Source organism: Electrona antarctica, assembly GCF_951216825.1.
Source record: "Electrona antarctica genome assembly, chromosome: 6".
In the NCBI taxonomy this organism is placed as follows: domain Eukaryota; kingdom Metazoa; phylum Chordata; class Actinopteri; order Myctophiformes; family Myctophidae; genus Electrona; species Electrona antarctica.
In genome coordinates, this window is record NC_136811.1 from 16,421,589 (window position 1) to 16,441,247 (window position 19,659).

At 43.1% G+C, this 19,659-nt stretch overlaps 1 protein-coding gene across 2 annotated transcripts; it reads right to left on the reverse strand.

The window, feature by feature from the left end:
• Positions 1 to 5,301: 5,301 nt before the first annotated feature.
• Positions 5,302 to 18,234, reverse strand: fam8a1b (family with sequence similarity 8 member A1b). 2 transcript variants are annotated; one of them, XR_013790257.1, is made up of 6 exons: positions 17,760 to 18,234; positions 14,503 to 14,623; positions 12,710 to 12,833; positions 11,454 to 11,593; positions 8,746 to 9,362; positions 5,302 to 8,672 (listed from the first exon to the last, which is right to left on the reverse strand). XR_013790257.1 is itself a non-coding variant. In XM_079504313.1 (5 exons), exons 1-5 carry the CDS (start codon positions 18,226 to 18,228, stop codon positions 9,218 to 9,220), a joined length of 999 nt encoding a protein of 332 aa, XP_079360439.1. In that variant the 5' UTR covers positions 18,229 to 18,234; the 3' UTR covers positions 5,302 to 9,217. The 2 variants fall into 2 exon arrangements, 1 of the variants encoding a protein (XP_079360439.1); XM_079504313.1 differs by having other exon boundaries at positions 5,302 to 9,362.
• Positions 18,235 to 19,659: the final 1,425 nt, after the last annotated feature.

Genomic DNA, 19,659 nt, shown 5'->3' on the forward strand with positions numbered 1-19,659 from the left:
TTTCAATGGTATAGTGACGCAATTGCCTTCCAAACTCCCCACACCCTACCTGCTGGCGCAGAATCCCATCCCATCCACCATTTGACCTCCCGGACTGTAGTTTCCCTCTCGGTTTTCCTCCTGCCTGCTTGAAAAATATTCAAACTGAGTAGACTGCACGCTTTCCATAAAAAAAAAAGAAAAAAAAAAAGAATTCCCATTGACCTCATTGAACTCATGTTTTCACTGGATTCAGTACCTCAGGCAGACAGCAGAGGGCGGTATATGGGCTTCCATATCATAAAGAGCTGCAGCCCAGATCGGTACACTCGCGCACACACACACACACACACGTGCATATGTACACACACGCGCACACACGCGTGTGTCAGTGTGTGTGTGTGTGTGTGTGTGTGTGTGTGTCAGTGTGTGTGTGTGTGTGTGTGTGTGTGTGCTTTTCTCATCATGTGTGCGGTAGTAGTAGAACGTACCAGGGCTGTGTTGTGGGTGATTTGTTTGGTAAACAGTGAGCCTGTTGCTGGGCAGATCTCTCTCCCAGAGGCTCCATCCATAGGCCTACGTGGTTCCATTCAGCGGCGCGGCGGAGGGAGCGGTGGCACAGCGGCCGTGCATGCCGCCGTGCCACTGAGGAAATGAATGGCACAGGAGCCAACTGGAAAATTGTTCTCACGTCTATTTCTCAAAGTCTGCACACACACACACACACACACACACACACACACACACACACACACACACACACACACACACACACACACACACACACACACACACACACACACACACACACACACACACACACACACACACACACACACACACACACACACACACACACACACACACACACACACACACGTCCCCAGTAAACTGTTACTTTTCAGAGTTTAAATTAAAAAATAGCAAAAGCACCAGATCTACAAGCTCGAAGCGTGGTGCGAATCATGGATGTGCTGCTTGTGTAAAGCGTTGGTGTGAGCAAGTACATTTACAGAGAGACAAAATACAACGAGAGACAAAATACAACGATTTACAGTAAGCAAGAACAACACATTGTAAATGCATCAAATAGGCCTACATAGAAATAGTCATCAAGGATCATAAGCAAGCTAAGAACCTAAGTTAACATCCGTCTAACAGTAGAATATCAGTAGAATGAACCTATGAGGTTTCTGTCCGACATTAACGATATACTGTAGCTCCCCTGGGTGGTCGTGCTCTCCTCCCCCATTTATTCATTTCTCATGCTGCTTCTTACTGCTCCCCAAGTCAGAGATGTGACCAGTGGAAGACAAGCCTAGATACTCAATTCAATTCAATTCAAAGGGCTGTATTGGCATGGGAAAACATACGTTTGCATTGCCAAAGCAAAAAGTGGAACAATACAAAACAAAATGTAAGTCAGAATCTCCAATAGATCTATTTCTATGTACCGAGATCACTCAATGCAGTTAGTACAGGAATACACACAATGTTACTCACACACCACACACACACACGCACTGCAGCCACATCAGTCTGTTGAATTGCTTTTAAATTGTTCCAAAAATAAAATAAAATAGCAGATCTACAAGCTGTCCACAGCCCTCCTCTGAGACAGAAATGGTGCTATCATGTACTGATCATTAGTGGGGACCAATTATATGAAGAAGATGAAGCTGAAAATGGGTGAAGTGCTCCTTTAAGTGGTTAACACATCTTATATGCAAAGTGTACTTAATGATAACAGCAAGATCATATTAATAATGCTAATTCTACCACCACCACTGCTGCTGTCAATGCTAACACTAATAATAATAATAACCAGTAAGACGCCCTAAGGGCGAGGTCGCGTGCACGCATCCGCCTGGGAGATGGCAGACTGCATGGGCGAGCACTGGCGCTTTGGCATGGGGGGTTCAGATCAACATATGGAATGAATTCTGTACTGGCCATATATGGAGCTTGTCTTGAGTGTACAGGGTTATGTCAGAACAGGAAGGACGGGTGGGGGACCTGTTCGGCTACTTTCACTATTTTTACTCTCTAAAAAAAAAGGTGTTGGACATACAAGGTTTCCACCAGACCTGACAGCGACTATATATAATATGACAGAGGAGTTATGACGGAGGAAAAGAGAACTCCAGCACAGGACACTTACTATAGTGGAAAATGTGTTTATTCATTATTTATTGCCATACTAAATCAAAAGAGTGCAGCGCTGGCAGAGCGTCTATACCCGCTTGAACTGGCTAATAAATAAAAACACATCCAGGCCTGGGGAGGCAGCCAGCCACATCCACGCCTGGGGAGGCAGCCAGCCACATCCACGCCTGGGGAGGCAGCCAGCCACATCCAGGCCTGGGGAGGCAGCCAGCCACATCCAGGCCTGGGGAGGCAGCCAGCCACATCCACGCCTGGGGAGGCAGCCAGCCACATCCACGCCTGGGGAGGCAGCCAGCCACATCCAGGCCTGGGGAGGCAGCCAGCCACATCCAGGCCTGGGGAGGCAGCCAGCCACATCCAGGCCTGGGAGGCAGCCAGCCACATCCAGGCCTGGGGAGGCGGCCAGCCACATCCAGGCCTGGGGAGGCAGCCAGCCACATCCAGGCCTGGGGAGGCAGCCAGCCACATCCAGGGGATGCCTGGGGAGGCAGCCAGCCACATCCAGGGGATGCCTGGGGGGGCAGCCAGCCACATCCAGGGGATGCCTGGGGGGGCAGCCAGCCACATCCAGGGGATGCCTGGGGAGGCAGCCAGCCACATCCACGCCTGGGGAGGCAGCCAGCCACATCCACGCCTGGGGAGGCAGCCAGCCACATCCAGGCCTGGGGAGGCAGCCAGCCACATCCACGCCTGGGGAGGCAGCCAGCCACATCCACGCCTGGGGAGGCAGCCAGTCACATCCAGGGCACAATTCACTACATCCAAACGTACTCCTCTGATTAATTAGCCGTTTATGTGCATGTGTGTGTGCGTGCGCACGCAGTGCACTTGGGTCAAATGTACACTATACTACTATACATGGGCCAAATGTCCCCAGACTCTCCCACAAGTATTGTACAATTTGAGAAATGGAAATGTTATTAGGACAATCTTCCTGGTCCTCACAAGAGAATTTGGTGTTTTATGGTTAAAAACAATTAGACTTACAACTAAGAGCTTAGGTTATGCCTGATTAATACTTAGTTGGTGTGCACCAGTGTCACACACACCATACATCTGCACGATGCTTTGTGAGCTTGTAGTTTGGCTATTTTCGGTGTCCGACACTGGAGTGAAAGGCTTTAGGGCCAGACCACACCAAATAATGCAACTAGTCGCAACAAAACAGTTTTAAGGCCAGTCCACACCAATGCAACTCCTTGCAACTGCCATTGGGGATAATGGTTGCAAATAGTTGCATGTAGCAAGGAGTTGCATTGGTGTGGACTGGCCTTTAGGGTTGAATGCCAACTCAAAAGGTAAAGAAGTGTGTGTGTGTGTCTGTGTGTCATGCTGCTATCACTCCTGTTTTAGCATATGGTATCATCATTGATGATTAAGTTACACATGCAACACTATGCAAACAAGAGTGACTGACTCATCTTTTAAAAATCTTTATTAACACCAATCTAATCAACTTACCGGAATCAACAAAGCTTGTAACAAGCCAACGTTAAGGTTGCTGAGCAAAACATGCAAACTGTCCATAGGCGCTAATGTTAACTTCCACGTTACGAAGTAGCCTAACTGACCTATATCTGGGTACGTTTTCAGGTGTATGATAAAGTTTGATGTGGTTGACCAGCATAATTTGACACCACAGATGTTGCACTTATCGATTGTTTTGTTTGGCCGATGTGTGAAGTTATTATAGCCAAAGGACACCGGTGGCACCTGATCCATAAGGTTGTGCATGATAATAAGAGAAATGTATTCAACTCATTTCACCTGGTGTCCCTGTTTTGGTAGGTCAGTATAGGCAAACATTTTCTAAATTTCATAAAATCAAAAAGATCTTAGATCTACAAACTCACAGCACGTGGCGATGCAAGCTTGTAGATTTTCTATTTCGTACATGTCTTCGTACCACAAAGTGTAAAAAGGGGTTATACACCAAAACAATACAAAATAAAAGATTGTTCACACGTCCCAAAAGTCTCAAGTCACCAACTCCACATCTCTGACCACACACACACACACATGCCTTTCAGTATCAGTTTCATTATCAATAATCTGTCCAAATTCCACAATCTCTCTCGCCTCCACGATGCAGTACATGTGGACAGGAGCCATGGCAATGGCAGCCCGGCCGTACAAAAAATTGATATTATCAACCTGCCTGCAGTCCAGATGGAACTGCACCCATCTGTAACCAAGTGCTGATGCCTTAGCGATGGGGTAGTTAAGTCTCTGCTTCCACCCACGCGTGTCTGGACCTCTGTGAAGCCCCGTGGTGGCTGGCAGGGAGAGAGGTGTTATTCCACGGATGCATGGTGGGGACATTGGATGGAGGGGTGGGGGGGGGACTGTATAATCTGACGACCATCTGTGGCTGTCAGCTGAAGCTGCCACTTAGTGGGCTCTAACACAATCACCGACTTCAACACTTCCCAAGTTTACCAGCCCTCCCAGCACTCAGACACCAGTGGTGGAAGAAGTACTCACATTTTGTACTAGAGAATTGAAAGTGCAAAATGTAATTGAAAGTGGCTGAATTATTATACGCATCGCGACCCATTGTGAGCTTGTAGATCTGCTATTTTCAAATGTTTTTCTCCCTCGACAGTAAACAAACCAACATGCAATGTAAGTGTGTATACAGGGTATCTGCACGTTTTCGGAAGTTACAATTGAAGGCCAAATTGTCAAGTATTATGTAAGAAAGAGGCAAACATTGGGAAAATTTGCCGATCTACAAGCTCACATCATCATTTCACAAGCTGTATCAGTGGAACCGAGTGAACCGAGTCAATCTAAATGTAATGGCCACAATTCCAAGTACTTGTCAAATATGATTATTTTGGGAGGCGGAGGGGGAATGGGGGTCTCGGCCTGAAAAAATTGGGAACCCTTGATCTAATGGAATATGTAACTGGGGTCAGGGACCTCTTCTTTTAGTTTAATAGTGGCCTATTCTTAAACTTGATTTATAAATTGTTGTACGACAGTGTGATGTGCCAGAAAAACGCGGTCTAGGAGATCACAATGCATCTAAAACGCGTTCGATGCTCGAATACGGATCAATGCAATGTGAAACCATTGAATACAGTTGAATGAAGTGTACTCGGGTGGAAGAAACAAGGCCAATGTGAATCTTGGCCAGCGGAAATCAGGCAATCGTATTCGGGAATAGTTTTATTCAAACAGACTCCCTGCCTTGAAATCTAGGAATTCAAGGTCATATTCGACGCATCAACTAAATGACAAAAATATAAATGTATTTGTGTCAGATGGTTGGATTATGTGTGCGACACGTGGAGCATGGCCCATCTAATAATTCACCACAGAAAAACATAACAAAATCTCATAATATAGGTTAATGACGCTACATACAAATGACAGAAGGTTTATTTCAGGTCATAAACAATGAAACAATTCAAAAAAACAAATCAACTCAACCTGTCAATGATAAAAAAAAATTGAAAGATGCTAAACATGGTTAAAACTTAACATCACTATAATAGATCTGCATATTTAGGAGCAGGGGTCAACCACTAGGTGGAGCCAAACTCATTTTATATGGAAATAAATTAATTTGCTTGTTGGATGTGTTTATATCATTGGTTATCCCAGGGGTCCTTTAGGGGGTTCCCCAACTAAATGTGTTAATATACCTTAGCATCTAAGTCAGTCCAATCACTGTAAGCCCATATACATTGGCTACTTGAAAATAACTGATCTACAAACTACCATTTTCATAAAAAGATGTGGAATATTTTTGATATAAAATGGGAACAGGGCCTGTGGCCAAATACATATCAATTTGGGGGGGGGGGGGTCTTGGTCATGACGTATGTGCTCACAGCCTCACTCATCAAGTAGAGTGACAAATGAGTTCCTTTCTCAGCAAAGTTCCAGAATAATTTCCAAGATGAGTGAGTGAAGTGGAAAATGACTGATCTCATGCACTCAAATTTGTACATTTCTTCCCCACCGTCAGTTCCCAGTTAAATCCTCTTCCCAATGAAGAGGGATTTTGTTTGGCCCCTACTGGCCAAGTGGTCCAGGCGCATGCCACATATAGGCTTTGGCCTGACAGCGCATTCATGACGACCTTTGCTGTGTGTCTCTCCCCTTCACTCTCTCCCTCTTTCCTGTCTATCTTCACTTGATACTATCAATAAAGGCAGAAAAGCATTTAGCAAAAATCAAGAAAAAAGAAGAGGAATTTAGTTTTTCATCCCCAACTTGCAGGTTAAAGTTATGAGTATGATTCCAAATTGGTCATTTTGATTGACAATTAATAATGATCAAGCCCTTACGTTAATGTCACCCAAATGACTCATCCCATAAGAGATTGCAAGACAGAAGAAACATTGTTAATAATACTGCAGTTTAAAAAATGAGTAGTAAATAGGGGCCTGATAGTGGGGAAAAAAATCCTAGTCCTACATTACCCAACAGGGTATAAAATATAAAATGTATATTTCAGAGCTGATCTGTAGTGGTGTTTCCTTAAGGGATTACCCTTAATTGAAGAGTTTATGTATTTTCTTTACAGTTTAAAAAAAATCACATTTCCAAATGTCTTCTGGACCAAGTGTGAATTAGAAATGTAAAACAGTTGAATAAATTAAGACTTGAACAGAGCATATGAAAAGTGAACAAAAAAATCCTTTAGATCTTATGCATCAGGTATTGTATGGCACAGTGTGGTATTTTGCCATACCCTGACGGCCAAAAAGATCTCGAGGCTAAAAGAAGCTATAATAACCCAGTTTTTTCATGGCAAACCTTTAATATTTTGTAATCTGATAATTTGTGTCCAATGATTAAACAAACAGAATGCCGTTTTATAATGTGCCCTTACATCAACAGAAATGACAATAATGTCAGATGTATTTTGAAAATGTACGGCTCCATATCCACCATACCCTGCTTTGGGCACGTTTACTGCTCTTAATCTCTTCGGGAATATTGGTGGCCTTTTCCTTTTTAATCAACTGGATTATTGAAGTGTCAAGAATTGAATCGTATAAGAACGCCTCATTGGCAGAATATAAACATAGGAACAATGCCGTATTATAATGTAAAGGCAAATTCAATAGGACATACATGAATTGGGTTAATATAGTTGCCCGCATAACTCCTAAAGTGATGATTGATTAATTAAACGTTTCACTGTTTAGTGTTATCATAGTTCTTCATATTGGGATAAACAGTGGTATGTACCCGACTCATAAAATACATTAAATAGCATGCAGCAAGTAGCTCAAAGCCAGGTATGGCAAGTTGGCAACACCGGAAAGGTATTCACGGTTGCTCTGTTGCCTTCTTATTAAATATGAAAATCAGAATATAAAAAATATATATATATACTGTAAGTATGTGTGTGTAATATTCATTCACATGTCAGCATAATGTCATGTGCGGTCCCAGGCAACATTTTAGCTGAACTAGTTTGCGCACCCGTGCCCATGATGATAAAACAAGAATTGATTACATCAATTAATTACCAGCTGCTGCCTTATATCCCATGGCTGAGGTCGGCTAGAGGCAAAAAGTGTGTGGTTGCCTAGAGACGAGGCAGCCAATCAGGACGATAGGTCGACAGTACAGCCAATGAGAAACATAGGTCTCAACTACAGCAAGTGGGCGTGAAAGCACATTGACCAGCTGTGCTTACACAGCAGCTGGTAATAAAAAAGGTTGTGGGTTTGAATTCCCTCGCCACGCCACCCTGCCTTCTCAGAGCTCTCTTTAGAACAGTGGTTTTCAAACCTTTTCATATCAAGGTCCATTATTTGTTTGGCATTTGAGCCACGGACCACCATTTGATGAGATTTAGCGTAGCCTCCCAGACCCAAAACTTTGAATATTTGAAACCTTACGCAAATCTCACACAACATTTGAGACATCAAACATTTGCTTCTGGAGGTCCCTGGAACAAAATATTTTGAGATGGGGGTCTGCAGCCAAATACAAATCATTTTGGGGGTTCTAGACTTAAAAAAGTTTGAGAACCACTGATAAAGCAACATACGTTTTTCAAAAAACTACCGTTATAAGATTTTCTTTCTTTTTTTAATTGGGGCCTCAGGTCTTAATGGGTTAACCATCTCAAAAGCAGGAAGTAACTGCATAACTATGAACAAGTCTAACCTCTGACTAACCATTAGATGTCAACATCTTAACATACCGGAAGCTTCCCCCAGCACAGTTAAGCCCTAAATATAAGACGATAAATTATAAATAATATCTTACAAATGTGTCCATAGCTACGTGCTGTAAAATAATTAGGATTATGAGACATTCTCTCTAAAAAGGAGCATATTTTCAGCCTAGCTTCATACAAGTGGTCCTCACGTCTAATGCACATTATAATATGGTGGCATTTTTGGGCTGTGGACAGTTATCAGTGACATTATCTGTAGGCAGGGTTGGTCATTTTTCTATTAATTGTTTTATTCATGCGAGAACAAAGGCTTCTACTATAGCATGCCAACTTTCCAGGAATAGAAAGCGTGCAATTTCTTTCAGCTTCGATTCTCCACCGATGATGTCACTGCTGGTACAGGATCTGAACTGTCCACAGCCCTCCTCTGAGACACAGGCCGAGACAGAGTAGACAAAATGTTACCATGTAATAATGAGCATTCGTGAGGACCAATTATATGAATAAAGGTTGAGAATGGGTGAAGTGGTCCTTTAGCCAAAAAACCCCCCAAACTAAAAGCATCTGAGACAAGGCAAATCTGGTGCTGAGCGGATTGGACGAACACAGCGTTTGTCATCATTGGAAAATGAATTGTGAGAGCAGAGTGTGAGACAAAACAACAAACAGACGTTTCAGTGACAGAGAAATCTCCAGCCAGCGTTTCGAGTGCAAAAGGGAGAAGCAGCCGCTGATGTCGTACTCCGCTAACGTCTCTGTGTCGCTGCAGAACACCACATCCCGCTCAATGCAGAACCGCTAGGGGAAAAAAGGGCGTCTGCATCTTGAGCCCCGCCCGTGAGCGATGAGTCCGTATATAAATTAAACAGCATTTAGTACCTGCTGTGGGCCTGAAGAACTAAGTCTGTGTGTGAGCGGTCATCTGGCCCCGGCGCGTTTGACTACGATGGTGCCCGCCACCATGTCGTACACAGTCCTGTTGTGCTGGAAGAAGAGGAGGGTGATGAACGCCGGGAAGAAGAAGGCGATGGAGAAATTCTTGTTCAAGGCTCGGACCGTCGACCTAAAGGGGAGAACCAAACCGATAGCCAGGACAAAGTAGTAAAGTTCTCTTCTTTTTTTTTAAACGAACAAATTAATGTAGGAAATATAAATAAATGATATAAATCAACCAATACCAATATAATACAAAATAAATATGTATGTACGTGCGTGCGTTACTGCTGGGCCGTTATCGGCGTTAACGTGCTGCGTTAACGCGAGACTCTTATCGCGCAATAAAATAAATATCGCCGTTAATCTATTCTCAAGGTTGGGTCTGGGAGCTGGGACTCTGTAACTGCGAGTGTAGCCTTAGCCTACTACAAATGGAACCAAAGGACCCTTTTCTAAAAAATAAACTCTACTAGACTAGACTACCCCACGCCGACCTCCGCGGGGACCCCCCTTATCGGCGGACCCCCACAGACTACCGCGGAGGCGTGGACCCCCGCGGAGGTCAGCACAGGGGTTCCCCCGGAGGTCGCCGCGGAGGTCGGCACAGGGGTCCACGATAGTCTGCGTGGGGGTCCGCAGATATGGGGGTCCCCGCGGAGGTCGGCGGTAGCATCATCCATGCATCACAACCAAAACAAACTCTAGGACTAGCATTGGCGGTTGCCACATTTCGTGACTGTGAGAGAGAAACAAGCAACCAGGTCTATGAAAATGTTAACAGGCCAGATCAAGTCAGAAAATCCGAAAAAGTCAGAAAATAAGTCTAAAATAAGCAACTATAGTGCTGACTGTCGAACATCATTGTCCAATGTTGTTTTAGAGCAGTGGTTCTCAAACATTTTCATGTCAAGGTCAAGGACCAACAATATTTTAAAGAAACTTTACAGATAAACAAGTCCAAAGTAGCGTATAATGTCTAGACTTGGCAACACTGTGAACAGTTCCACAAGCTCACAATATGAAATATATGGTATTAATAGGCTAGTTGTATTGTTAATATCCATAATTAAGGCTCCTGGTCTAATGGGCCACCTGGCCTGAGAAACACATTCTCAAGGACTTATTTCAGGTCATTATTTAGGTAGCGCACACAATTATTTGAATGCCTTTGGCAGAGTTCAAATGAGCCATTTAGATTAATCTAGATTAACTCCAGGATTGCAGTGAGATTAATCTAGATTTTTTTTTTTTTAATCTATGCCCACCACTAATTTACGTACATACGTACTTATGTATGCAACGCGCACAAGTTGCTGTGTTGAACGTTAGGGGGAACCCCTAACGTTCAACACAGCAACTTGTGCGCGTTCGGTGGTGTCTCTCGTGACTCAAGTTCGCGTAGAGCCAACTCAGCCCCGTCCGAGTTGCAACCCGATAGTAAATTATTGCCCCTCCAAGGCAATGCCAACACCGAACAATATTTCCCACCACGGAACAAAGCCGGGCAGTGCTGTCCTCCTGGAATAGAGGCACAGAAGGGACCGTCGCACCTCACTGGACACATTTCCAGGAGGAAAAGCGGGGTCGCCCCCCAGCTATCAGAGTGTAGGCTAATAAGGGTACACATGGTAGGCCTAGCAAATGATTACTGTCTTTTATTCATCATAATGCCTGTCACTTCTCAGCCAGGGATTATATTTTTTTAGACATCTGTCAATATCAGTGTCAGTATGTCAATGCATTGTTGTTTTCGTTAACTCATATTTAGGTCTATTGTGTACACAACATTTTGGTCACATATACTGAATAATAATGGTTATGCAAAAACCAATTTAACAGACCTAGTAGCAGCAGCCTACAGTTTATTAAAAGTAATGCAACGGTTATTACTTATTATGTAATTAGACTTGAATACGCCATAACTTGACATGAGCGTAATGTACACACAATGCACTCATGTTGCTCAGCAGTTGTTCAAGTTGCACTCAGAAGGTTGGAGTGTATGCTCAGACCGAAGAAGGTTTTGAGGGAACACCTTTCATTGGGAAAGTGCTTTGGCTTTTCAACTATGAACTTACACTGTCTGTGTCCGACATCGATGTCATACAAACACAGACACACCTCAACTGTACCACATATCAGATACAGAATGAAAGGAGTTTCATTAGATAAGACAGTGCTATTGAGTCATGACAGACATACATAGTACAGTACTCACGCAGAAAGAGAGACGTTGTTGGCGGGGATCACCAGCACTCTGTTGGGCTGAACCAGTACCGAGGAGTCACAGGTGACCACTCGGAGTCCAACCAGAAACTTCCCTGGCGTGGCTCCGCCCGCTCCCCAAATACACACAATCTGCAGGAAGGAGGAGACAACATGAAGACATGAACATGAAGAAAGGGAACGGTCAAATTTAGATTTTAAACCGTTTACACTAGAGGCAGATTCTAAATGAAAGAAGAATGAATTAATAAATAAACAAACGTTTATGTTGCTATACATGGTCTCTATCGGGTGGAAATGTCATATGTCCAAAGCTTTTCAGGATTCAAATTAAAGTGGCCTGGGCTGTGGCTCAGCAGTGCAGGCACCTTGGCTGGTAATCCAGTCTGGCAGTGTGCCGCGGGTTCGACTCCCGAACCCGACGGCCTTTACTGCAGGTGCAGGTCATCCCCCCCATTTCCTGTTAGCCTACCAGTCTATCACTCTATAAAAAATATAAAATAAAGGCAAAAGCCACAAAAAAACATTAAACAAAATGTAAAAAAAGAATTCAAATTAAAGTATCAAAAGTAAGTAGCAGATCTACTCAACGCGCTTGGTGTGACGAAGTACGTATGATCAAGGAGGACATTCATTTAAGAAAATACACAAAAACTTTGTATATTGAATGGATAATTGGATATAAGAGGTTTTCTAACAGCAACAATATATCAACAACTAAAACAACACAGAGGCGTTACCAGCTTGAAAGGTAAATGGGTTCAACCAGGCAGAGGTGAAGCCATTAAAAACAAAGAGGAAAAACTCAACTGAGACTGTTTTACAGCCTCATCCCCATTCACTCAGTCACTCACACTCACACCAGCCTCGGAGACCGCAGGCATTTTGTTTTCACAAGAGTATGGGAGGGGAGGAAGGGGGTGGGCGTTCAGATCGGTGACCAATAGGATCCACCGCCGTGATCCCAGCGGCGTCCGCCCCTCTAGACCAGAAATCACGCTGGCTGGGCCAGGCTACTCAGACAGTTGCACACATGAAGGCCTGGGAGCTTCCCAGTACAACCTCAATCTCCACTGTTGGCCAAAGAGCAGCTCCCAGCGGAGCGCTTGGCGGTTTAGACCACTTTAGAGAAAACCAGTTAAGTTAAAGAAGCACAACCTTTAACCAAAACCCTACAGATTAGTTCTGTATGAGCGCTCACCTCATAGAAACACACTAATATCAGATTAGTTCTGTATGAGCGCTCACCTCATAGAAACACACTAATATCCGGTAGACGAGGGCGACGAGCATCATTTTCTGGAGTTCCTCCATCGATGTGTCCTCGTCTATTTCCTCCACTATGAAATGCATGGCGAACTTTGAGATATCCCTGAGAAGTCAAATATAAACAAACATTTAAAACAGCCATCGGCATGATACTAGAATTTAGTTGATAAGCATACCCACGACGCCTGTCTTTCTGGTTGGTGGTGTTCATGTCATACAAAGAGAAGGAGCACGCGCCGATATTGATGCGATGCTGATGATCACGGCAAATACGAAAAAAAGGTTACACAGCTCATAGCCACGGTGCAAACATCCTTTTTCTTTTAAGTGAACAAACAAACAGCAGCCGTCTCAACGTGCGTGTCTTTCTCAAGGTTTATTTTACCTTTTTTATACTAAATTCCTGTTCTTAAATCGTTAGAAATGTATCAGTAATACATTTATTTTTGTGTTTAAATATTATACATAAATTATTATTTTTTAATCCAGAGGAAGACATGTTGAATGTTTGTGGTGCCCTATACAATAAAAGAAAGGCTTTTTGCATCTTTACCACCATTTGTTTCTTTTAAACAAATGGTGTTGCTGTCATGAAATGTATTACATTTATTTAGACTCACAGGTCTCTATACTGTTGTCTGTGAAAGTCATTTTATGTTTTTTCATGGTTCTCCGTTATCTGCTGGTTATCCAACCAGATAGTTAACTGGAGTCACAAAGTTATCCTTGTCATTCAAGCTCTCAGCCTGATTATGTTGCCTATTTAAAGCTGATTGAAGAAAAAGTAGAAGTTGCATTTTCTGCGTGCTAGGCAGGAACGACACTAATGGACAAATATCAAGCAGCACTTCACTCCCGGTGATGTAGCGCTCATACTGGATGATGCCGCACCTCAGAGTTCCTGGATCATCGGAAGGACTACAGAGATTATGCCAGACAGGATTGGAAGAGTAACACCCGGATTAAAACCAGGTTCTCTGAAGATCTGCCCTCTTCAGGAGTTGTGAGGGCTTTGCTTCTTTCCATGGATTTGGATTACAAGTGACTTTTTCTTGACGTTTCCGTGACCGCATCGCTTTATGAACGCAAATACAGCGCTATGCTACCTGTAGGTCATTTGCACTTCGCACTATGCACTTTATTCTGATGCCGCTAAATGAATTGTTTTTAAACTTTAGTAAATGAACAAAACGCTGAAACGTATGGATCTTGGAGAAGTGATTTCATTACAAGCAGCGAGTCTGACAGGTAAACATTTCCCCCGCTTTAGCCTCTCAGCGACTAAATAAGTTTGTCCTGATGGTCGCCATACCAACAATGCGAGAGCAAACAGGTGCACGCCGTTACTTAACAAGATAGCTGTCTATAAGCGCCAGACAAGCTCTCTTATAATGTTAATGTGAATGGGCTCCTCATAATATCGGTATAATACAATTATTTCATTGCATTGTCCCTTGGTATGAGACAGAGTCAAGTCCAAGTCAAATTAAGACCGAGACGAAAAATGAAAATGTGGCCTCGAGACAGGACAAGGACTCAAGTACTACAACACCTCTTTTCTTTTTTCTATGAACCCTGAACCTCCTAGTAATCTTAGATCAAAGTTATGGCACCACTCTCTAATCAGAGAGTGGCTAGAGCTGGAACACTGCAAAAAAAAAAGGACTGGAGTTGCTATTCTGAATTACTCAATAAAACACAAATACCAAAACTAAGACAGGCCCAGTTTTCCACCCAACACCACAAAAGAAGGGACAAGCCAATATACTCACTTCATTCCACTCAGGTGCATAATGCTGATAATAATGGTTGCTTTAATGAAGAACAGAATGAAGAAATCCACCATCTCAGCCAGGAGTCTTTGGAGAGGCGAAGGTATACTATACTCTCTGCCTAAGGAGGAGGAAAAAGAATAAAATCTGTTAAGCCTGATTTATACGTAATTACACACCTGTGTTGTACACAAAGAATTGCAGGTCTACTCTACTGTACAAGCTCACACCACATAGAACTCATGTGCATTGGGAACTTGTAGGTTGACTGTTTCCATGCACGACACTAGCGCAAATCTAATAATCAGGCATTAGTACATCCAGTTCAGCCAGATATAAGAACTCTACTGGTACTAGTACCAGCAGTGTGGTATTGATGACTCTATGGGCCTATGCTTAGCCACAATTTGCAACACAATGTTTTAGGGGCGCTAATGGGAACGATTAAATTCCCTTTGACAATGAATGGCGAATTTCCGTCAGGTGGACGAACAAATCGGCATTTTTTGTCCTACAAACATTAAATTCCCATTGACAATGAATGAATGGAGAATTTACCTCATATCGGTAAATCGGCTATTTTTGTCCTACACAAAGGATGATGTACGATGATAAGAGCGCTCCTCACTTCACACGGGTGTGATTTTTCTTTTATATATTGGGTTGAATCTAGAGTTGAAACACCCTCCATTGACAGCATATTCATCCAAATAGAACAGTCTGATCTGCTTATATTAAACGATATTATACTCACCAACATTGCAACTCTAAAGCAAGCTTGAATTATCCTTTCAATCTGCAAAGGGTTTGTTTCATAAAAATCCACCGTAGACATGTTATGAGCTACTTTCTGCTAAGAAATTCTGTGCCGTGATGTATTTTTCTAAGCGCTCGTCGGAAGTCATTGAGCGGCCCTGTGTACCACCCGTTTCGAATTTTCGTTAATGAAAATGAGTGCTTCTAAACTCCAAGAAAAACGTATCACGTATCACCTGCATAAAATGTCTTGACAGAAAGTAAAGTAGTAGCTCATAAGATGTCTACAGTGGATTTGTATGAAACAAACGCTTTGCAGATAGAAAGAGGATTAATTCAAGCTTGCCTTTGAGCTGCAATGTTGGTGAGTTTAACGTTGTTTAATACAAGCAGACTGAACTACTTCTGTTTGGATGAATGGGCTGTCAATGGAGGGTGTTGCATCTCTAGATTCAACCCATTATGAAAAAAGAAAATCTAGTGTTGCAAATTGTGGCTAGGCCTATGCTATGCACTTGACAATAGCACAGCATTGGCTATTCCTGCTACTGTCAAATCGAAGTAACATGTCAGGAAATGTAATGCATGGTTCTAGTGGTGCATTCAATTAATCGATATGGCTATATATCGAAAATCCGGACGATAGGCATTATCTGGGTGATGCAGTGTTGCCAAACTCTGTTTAACGATATCAAAGCCCCCCTTGCAAGTTGCAATGCAGTCCCTTCCCCGAACCCTTGTTAGGAATCGGCTGTATAGACATTTATTTTAATTTAAAGTTCTCTGTGGGCCTGAAAGTGCTTTATTGTATTTGTGCAACATGGTCATTATTTTGAATAAACGTTTAATCGAGATATATCGATATACGGTATATATCGCATCATGGCCTCTGTATCGTGATACATATCCATCGTGAGATTGCAAGCAATAACCACCACTAGGTTCACATACAAGTGATACAACTTCATTGTTTATTGTCACAGTACAGAAGTGTGTGAAATTATTTTTGCTCAAGGTGAACTTCCTGCTAATTGCAGTTAAGTCATTAAAACCGGGAAAGCATCCGTGTCATTTTAGATCTTTAGTGTGCTGAGAACTAGTGATTTATAAGGCATTTGTAGAATCCGCTTCAGCTCTTATATAATGAATGTGTGGAGAAAAGAACGTGAAAATGAAAGTGTGAAAGCGAGAGTAAAAAGTACAAATATACCAGCAGTATAACTAAACTATATAACATGTCTGACAGTGTGCAAACAAAATACATACTGGTATCAAATATGCATAAAATGTATGGGAATGTATCTACAGTCATAAAGACGTAAGTGTATAATGTGAGTGATACCAGACTGATAGCCCCTCTCGGGACCGCCCGGTTGAGCTCTTTTCATCGTCCACCCGGAGGGTCCCTCTCCAGTTCGTGAGCACCCAATAGGACGCAGCTGTACCTATGATCCGTTCAGGCCGTGCTGCGGTCAGCTTAAGTGGTCGTGAGATGTTTCAAAGAAGCATATATCTGCTTTAGGAGACAACGGAAAACGCCCGAGAATTTTCATTTGGCGCAGAAGCCGTTAAGTATTTTGACTTTGTTTGACCGTTTTGGCAGCTCTGAAATTCTCTCATCCTTCCTTCCTTCCTGACTTCCTTATTGACACCCCATTGTACCGCCTCCAGTACCGTGGCTGGCTAGCTGAGACAGAGCAGATCAGAGGCAGGAACGTAAGGACGCGCAGGTAGCCACTCTCGGTGGCTCTCGGGATGTCAATAAGGAAGTCAGGAAGGAAGGAAGAGAGAATTTCAGAGCTGCCAAAACGGTCAACCCTCCGGGTTGGCGATGAAAAGAGCTCAACCGGGGGTCCCGAGAGGGGCTACCAGACTGATTGCGGCAGTGCGTGCCTGCATGGTCAAAGTGGGGTCCCCCAGGGGTCCTTGAGGGGATTTCCATACGGTCCCCAGTTATATTTGTTAATATAGCATCTATAGGTATTGGGTCAGTTTAACAACTTTAAGTCATGCTGATCTATTTGATAATAGCAAATCTACAAGCTCACAATGTGTGAGGACCCTGGTGTAAAAAGGTCTTAGTGCTTTTTCTGGTTTTGTAGCAGTTTATGTATTGACCTGGCTGACTGTACTTTCGTTTTAACTGTACCCATTCTACAAACTGTGAATACAATTTTCAATCAATCAGTCACGTTGCAATGCAATGGTTGTAGATCTAATGTTTTCAAACAATCTTGAACTCTTTTATTTTACATTTGTGTGAAACATTTTACACTGGCTGGCATTTTCAGATGGGGGGAGGGGTCCACGGCCAAACTACACAATGTTATGTGCGGGTCCTTGACTCCTTGACATGGAACAAGTTTTAGAACTAGAGTACCTATCTAGTACCTACAGTCCTACACATAGATGATGACGTAATCACACAAACATGGGAGTACTACTGGGACCTCCGAGATAAATAAATCAAGCGTGGGACATAATGATATTATTATTATTACCTGGTCTTTGAACGTTCCCATTCTCTTGGGGCAGCTGCTGGGTGGGGTGGTGTGCTGCAGCAGCCCCTCCAGCCAGGAGGCCCTCCCGTATGGGCCCGCCGGCTGCAGGTGTGCTGCTGCCGGCCCCGGCGGGCGGGTACAGGGGCGACAGGGGCATGCCGAACGGATTGTTGTACCAGTTCTGGGCATCGAAGCTGGCAGAGTCGAGCGGCGCCGCGGCGGGAGGCTGCCCAGGGAGGTAATAATAGGGATTAGACGACACGGCCAGCCAGCTCTGCCAGTTGACATATGCCGTGTAGTAGTTCCACATCCACGCATGCAGCTGCTCGCAGTACTCCGCGGTGGCCCCGCGGGTAACGCCGTCCGTCGGCGGCTTAGTTTGGTTACCAGAAGCAGTGTTCGTTGTTGTTGTTGTTGCCTTCTTCTCCTTCTCCTCGGGCTCCATGTTTGTGTTTTCGGAGTCGGCCATGTTTGATTGCTGACGTAATTCCGAGACGTCACTCACCCCTCGATGTGGATTATTTCATTTTGTTTGTGCGCAGAGGGAGAAGGAGATGCACTCTTGAAGTGTGCAATACAAATACAACTCTCGCCTCTCTCTCCCCTGGCATTATGTTATTTGTTTATTATAATAATTAATATCTCTAAATCTTAATAAATAAATCAATAGGGGAGAACATTACGTGAAATATCTTAGAATAAGGATGATTTAGCAGTAAACTGACTCAGTTCCGAAAAACCCCTACCACAATAAATGTTGGTATAGCCCATTCTTTTTTTCCGGCTTTTATTTGTTCCAACAATCACCACCAGAGGGCAACAGTGCTATAAAGACCAGTGGAGTGAAGAGTGAACCAGTGAACTTATACAATTATACTGTTGTTGGGGTCATTAAGTTAATATTCTGTAATCATTGCAACTGGAGTGTATGTATGTCCAGCATTTTAATATCCATGGTGGATTAAATTATTTTCATTAGATCCGTACGGTTGGAATTGTTTACAACTTTACATCAACAACATATTTTACAAAATGTTCTGAACATATTGTAGGCCTATGTAGTACATAGGCCCATAGATATATATCTATGCATAGGCCCACTAACAAATCAGCTTTAAAATATTTATTCGGCAGCAGTTTCTAAATACTTACCAGGCCATGGTTGTACTAAAAAGGGGAGGAGGTTAAACCTTCTCAAAGGAGGCCTGCTGCTTAATGTCTGCAGAGTCGACATACTATCCCAAATAAGTCTAATCCTAAACAATGGGGTTTACACATTACAATGAGTGACTCCAGACATACTGTAGGCTACTCCAGCTTTTGCATAAACCTACAATTTCATCAGCTGTTTGTTCTCCACATTAATTGTTTAAAATATTGTTTAATATAATGTAATATGATCACTCAGTTACTGTAACCAGTGCAATATGTCCCTACAGGACAATATAGCCTACACATATTCATTAAAAAAATCACACCTGTGTGAAGTGAGGGGCGCTCTTATCATTATACATCATCATACATCATCTCATGAACAACTGAATTTATGTGATTGGTTAGCCGATTTGCTCGTCTACATATGACGTAAATTTTCCCTTCATTGTCAATGGCATTTAATGTTTGTGGTGCCACAAATTTACATCATATTTGAGGGACATATGACCTAATTTCTCCTTTCATTGTCAATGGCAAATATGAGACGTGTGGGGACAAAAGCTGTATATAGGAGGGGCTAGCGCTCCTCAAAAAACATCAGATTTTGTATTATATTTCTTCTTTTTGTGAAGACTCAAAATCCAATTAAAGTCTATTATTGTGTATGCATACATGTGACATCGGCCTCTGTACCCACATCCTTGCTGGCTGAGGTAGAATCATGAAAGTACCCTCCTCCTATCAC

Coding starts and splice junctions, on each gene's coding strand:
- fam8a1b (XM_079504313.1), bottom strand. CDS start 18,228: ATGGCCGACTCCGAAAACACAAACATGGAGCCCGAGGAGAAGGAGAAG. Junction 12,834..14,502: donor ATGCACCTGAGTGGAATGAA/GTGAGTATATTG, acceptor TTGACTTCTCAG/GGATATCTCAAAGTTCGCCA. Junction 11,594..12,709: donor TATTAGTGTGTTTCTATGAG/GTGAGCGCTCAT, acceptor TCCTTCCTGCAG/ATTGTGTGTATTTGGGGAGC.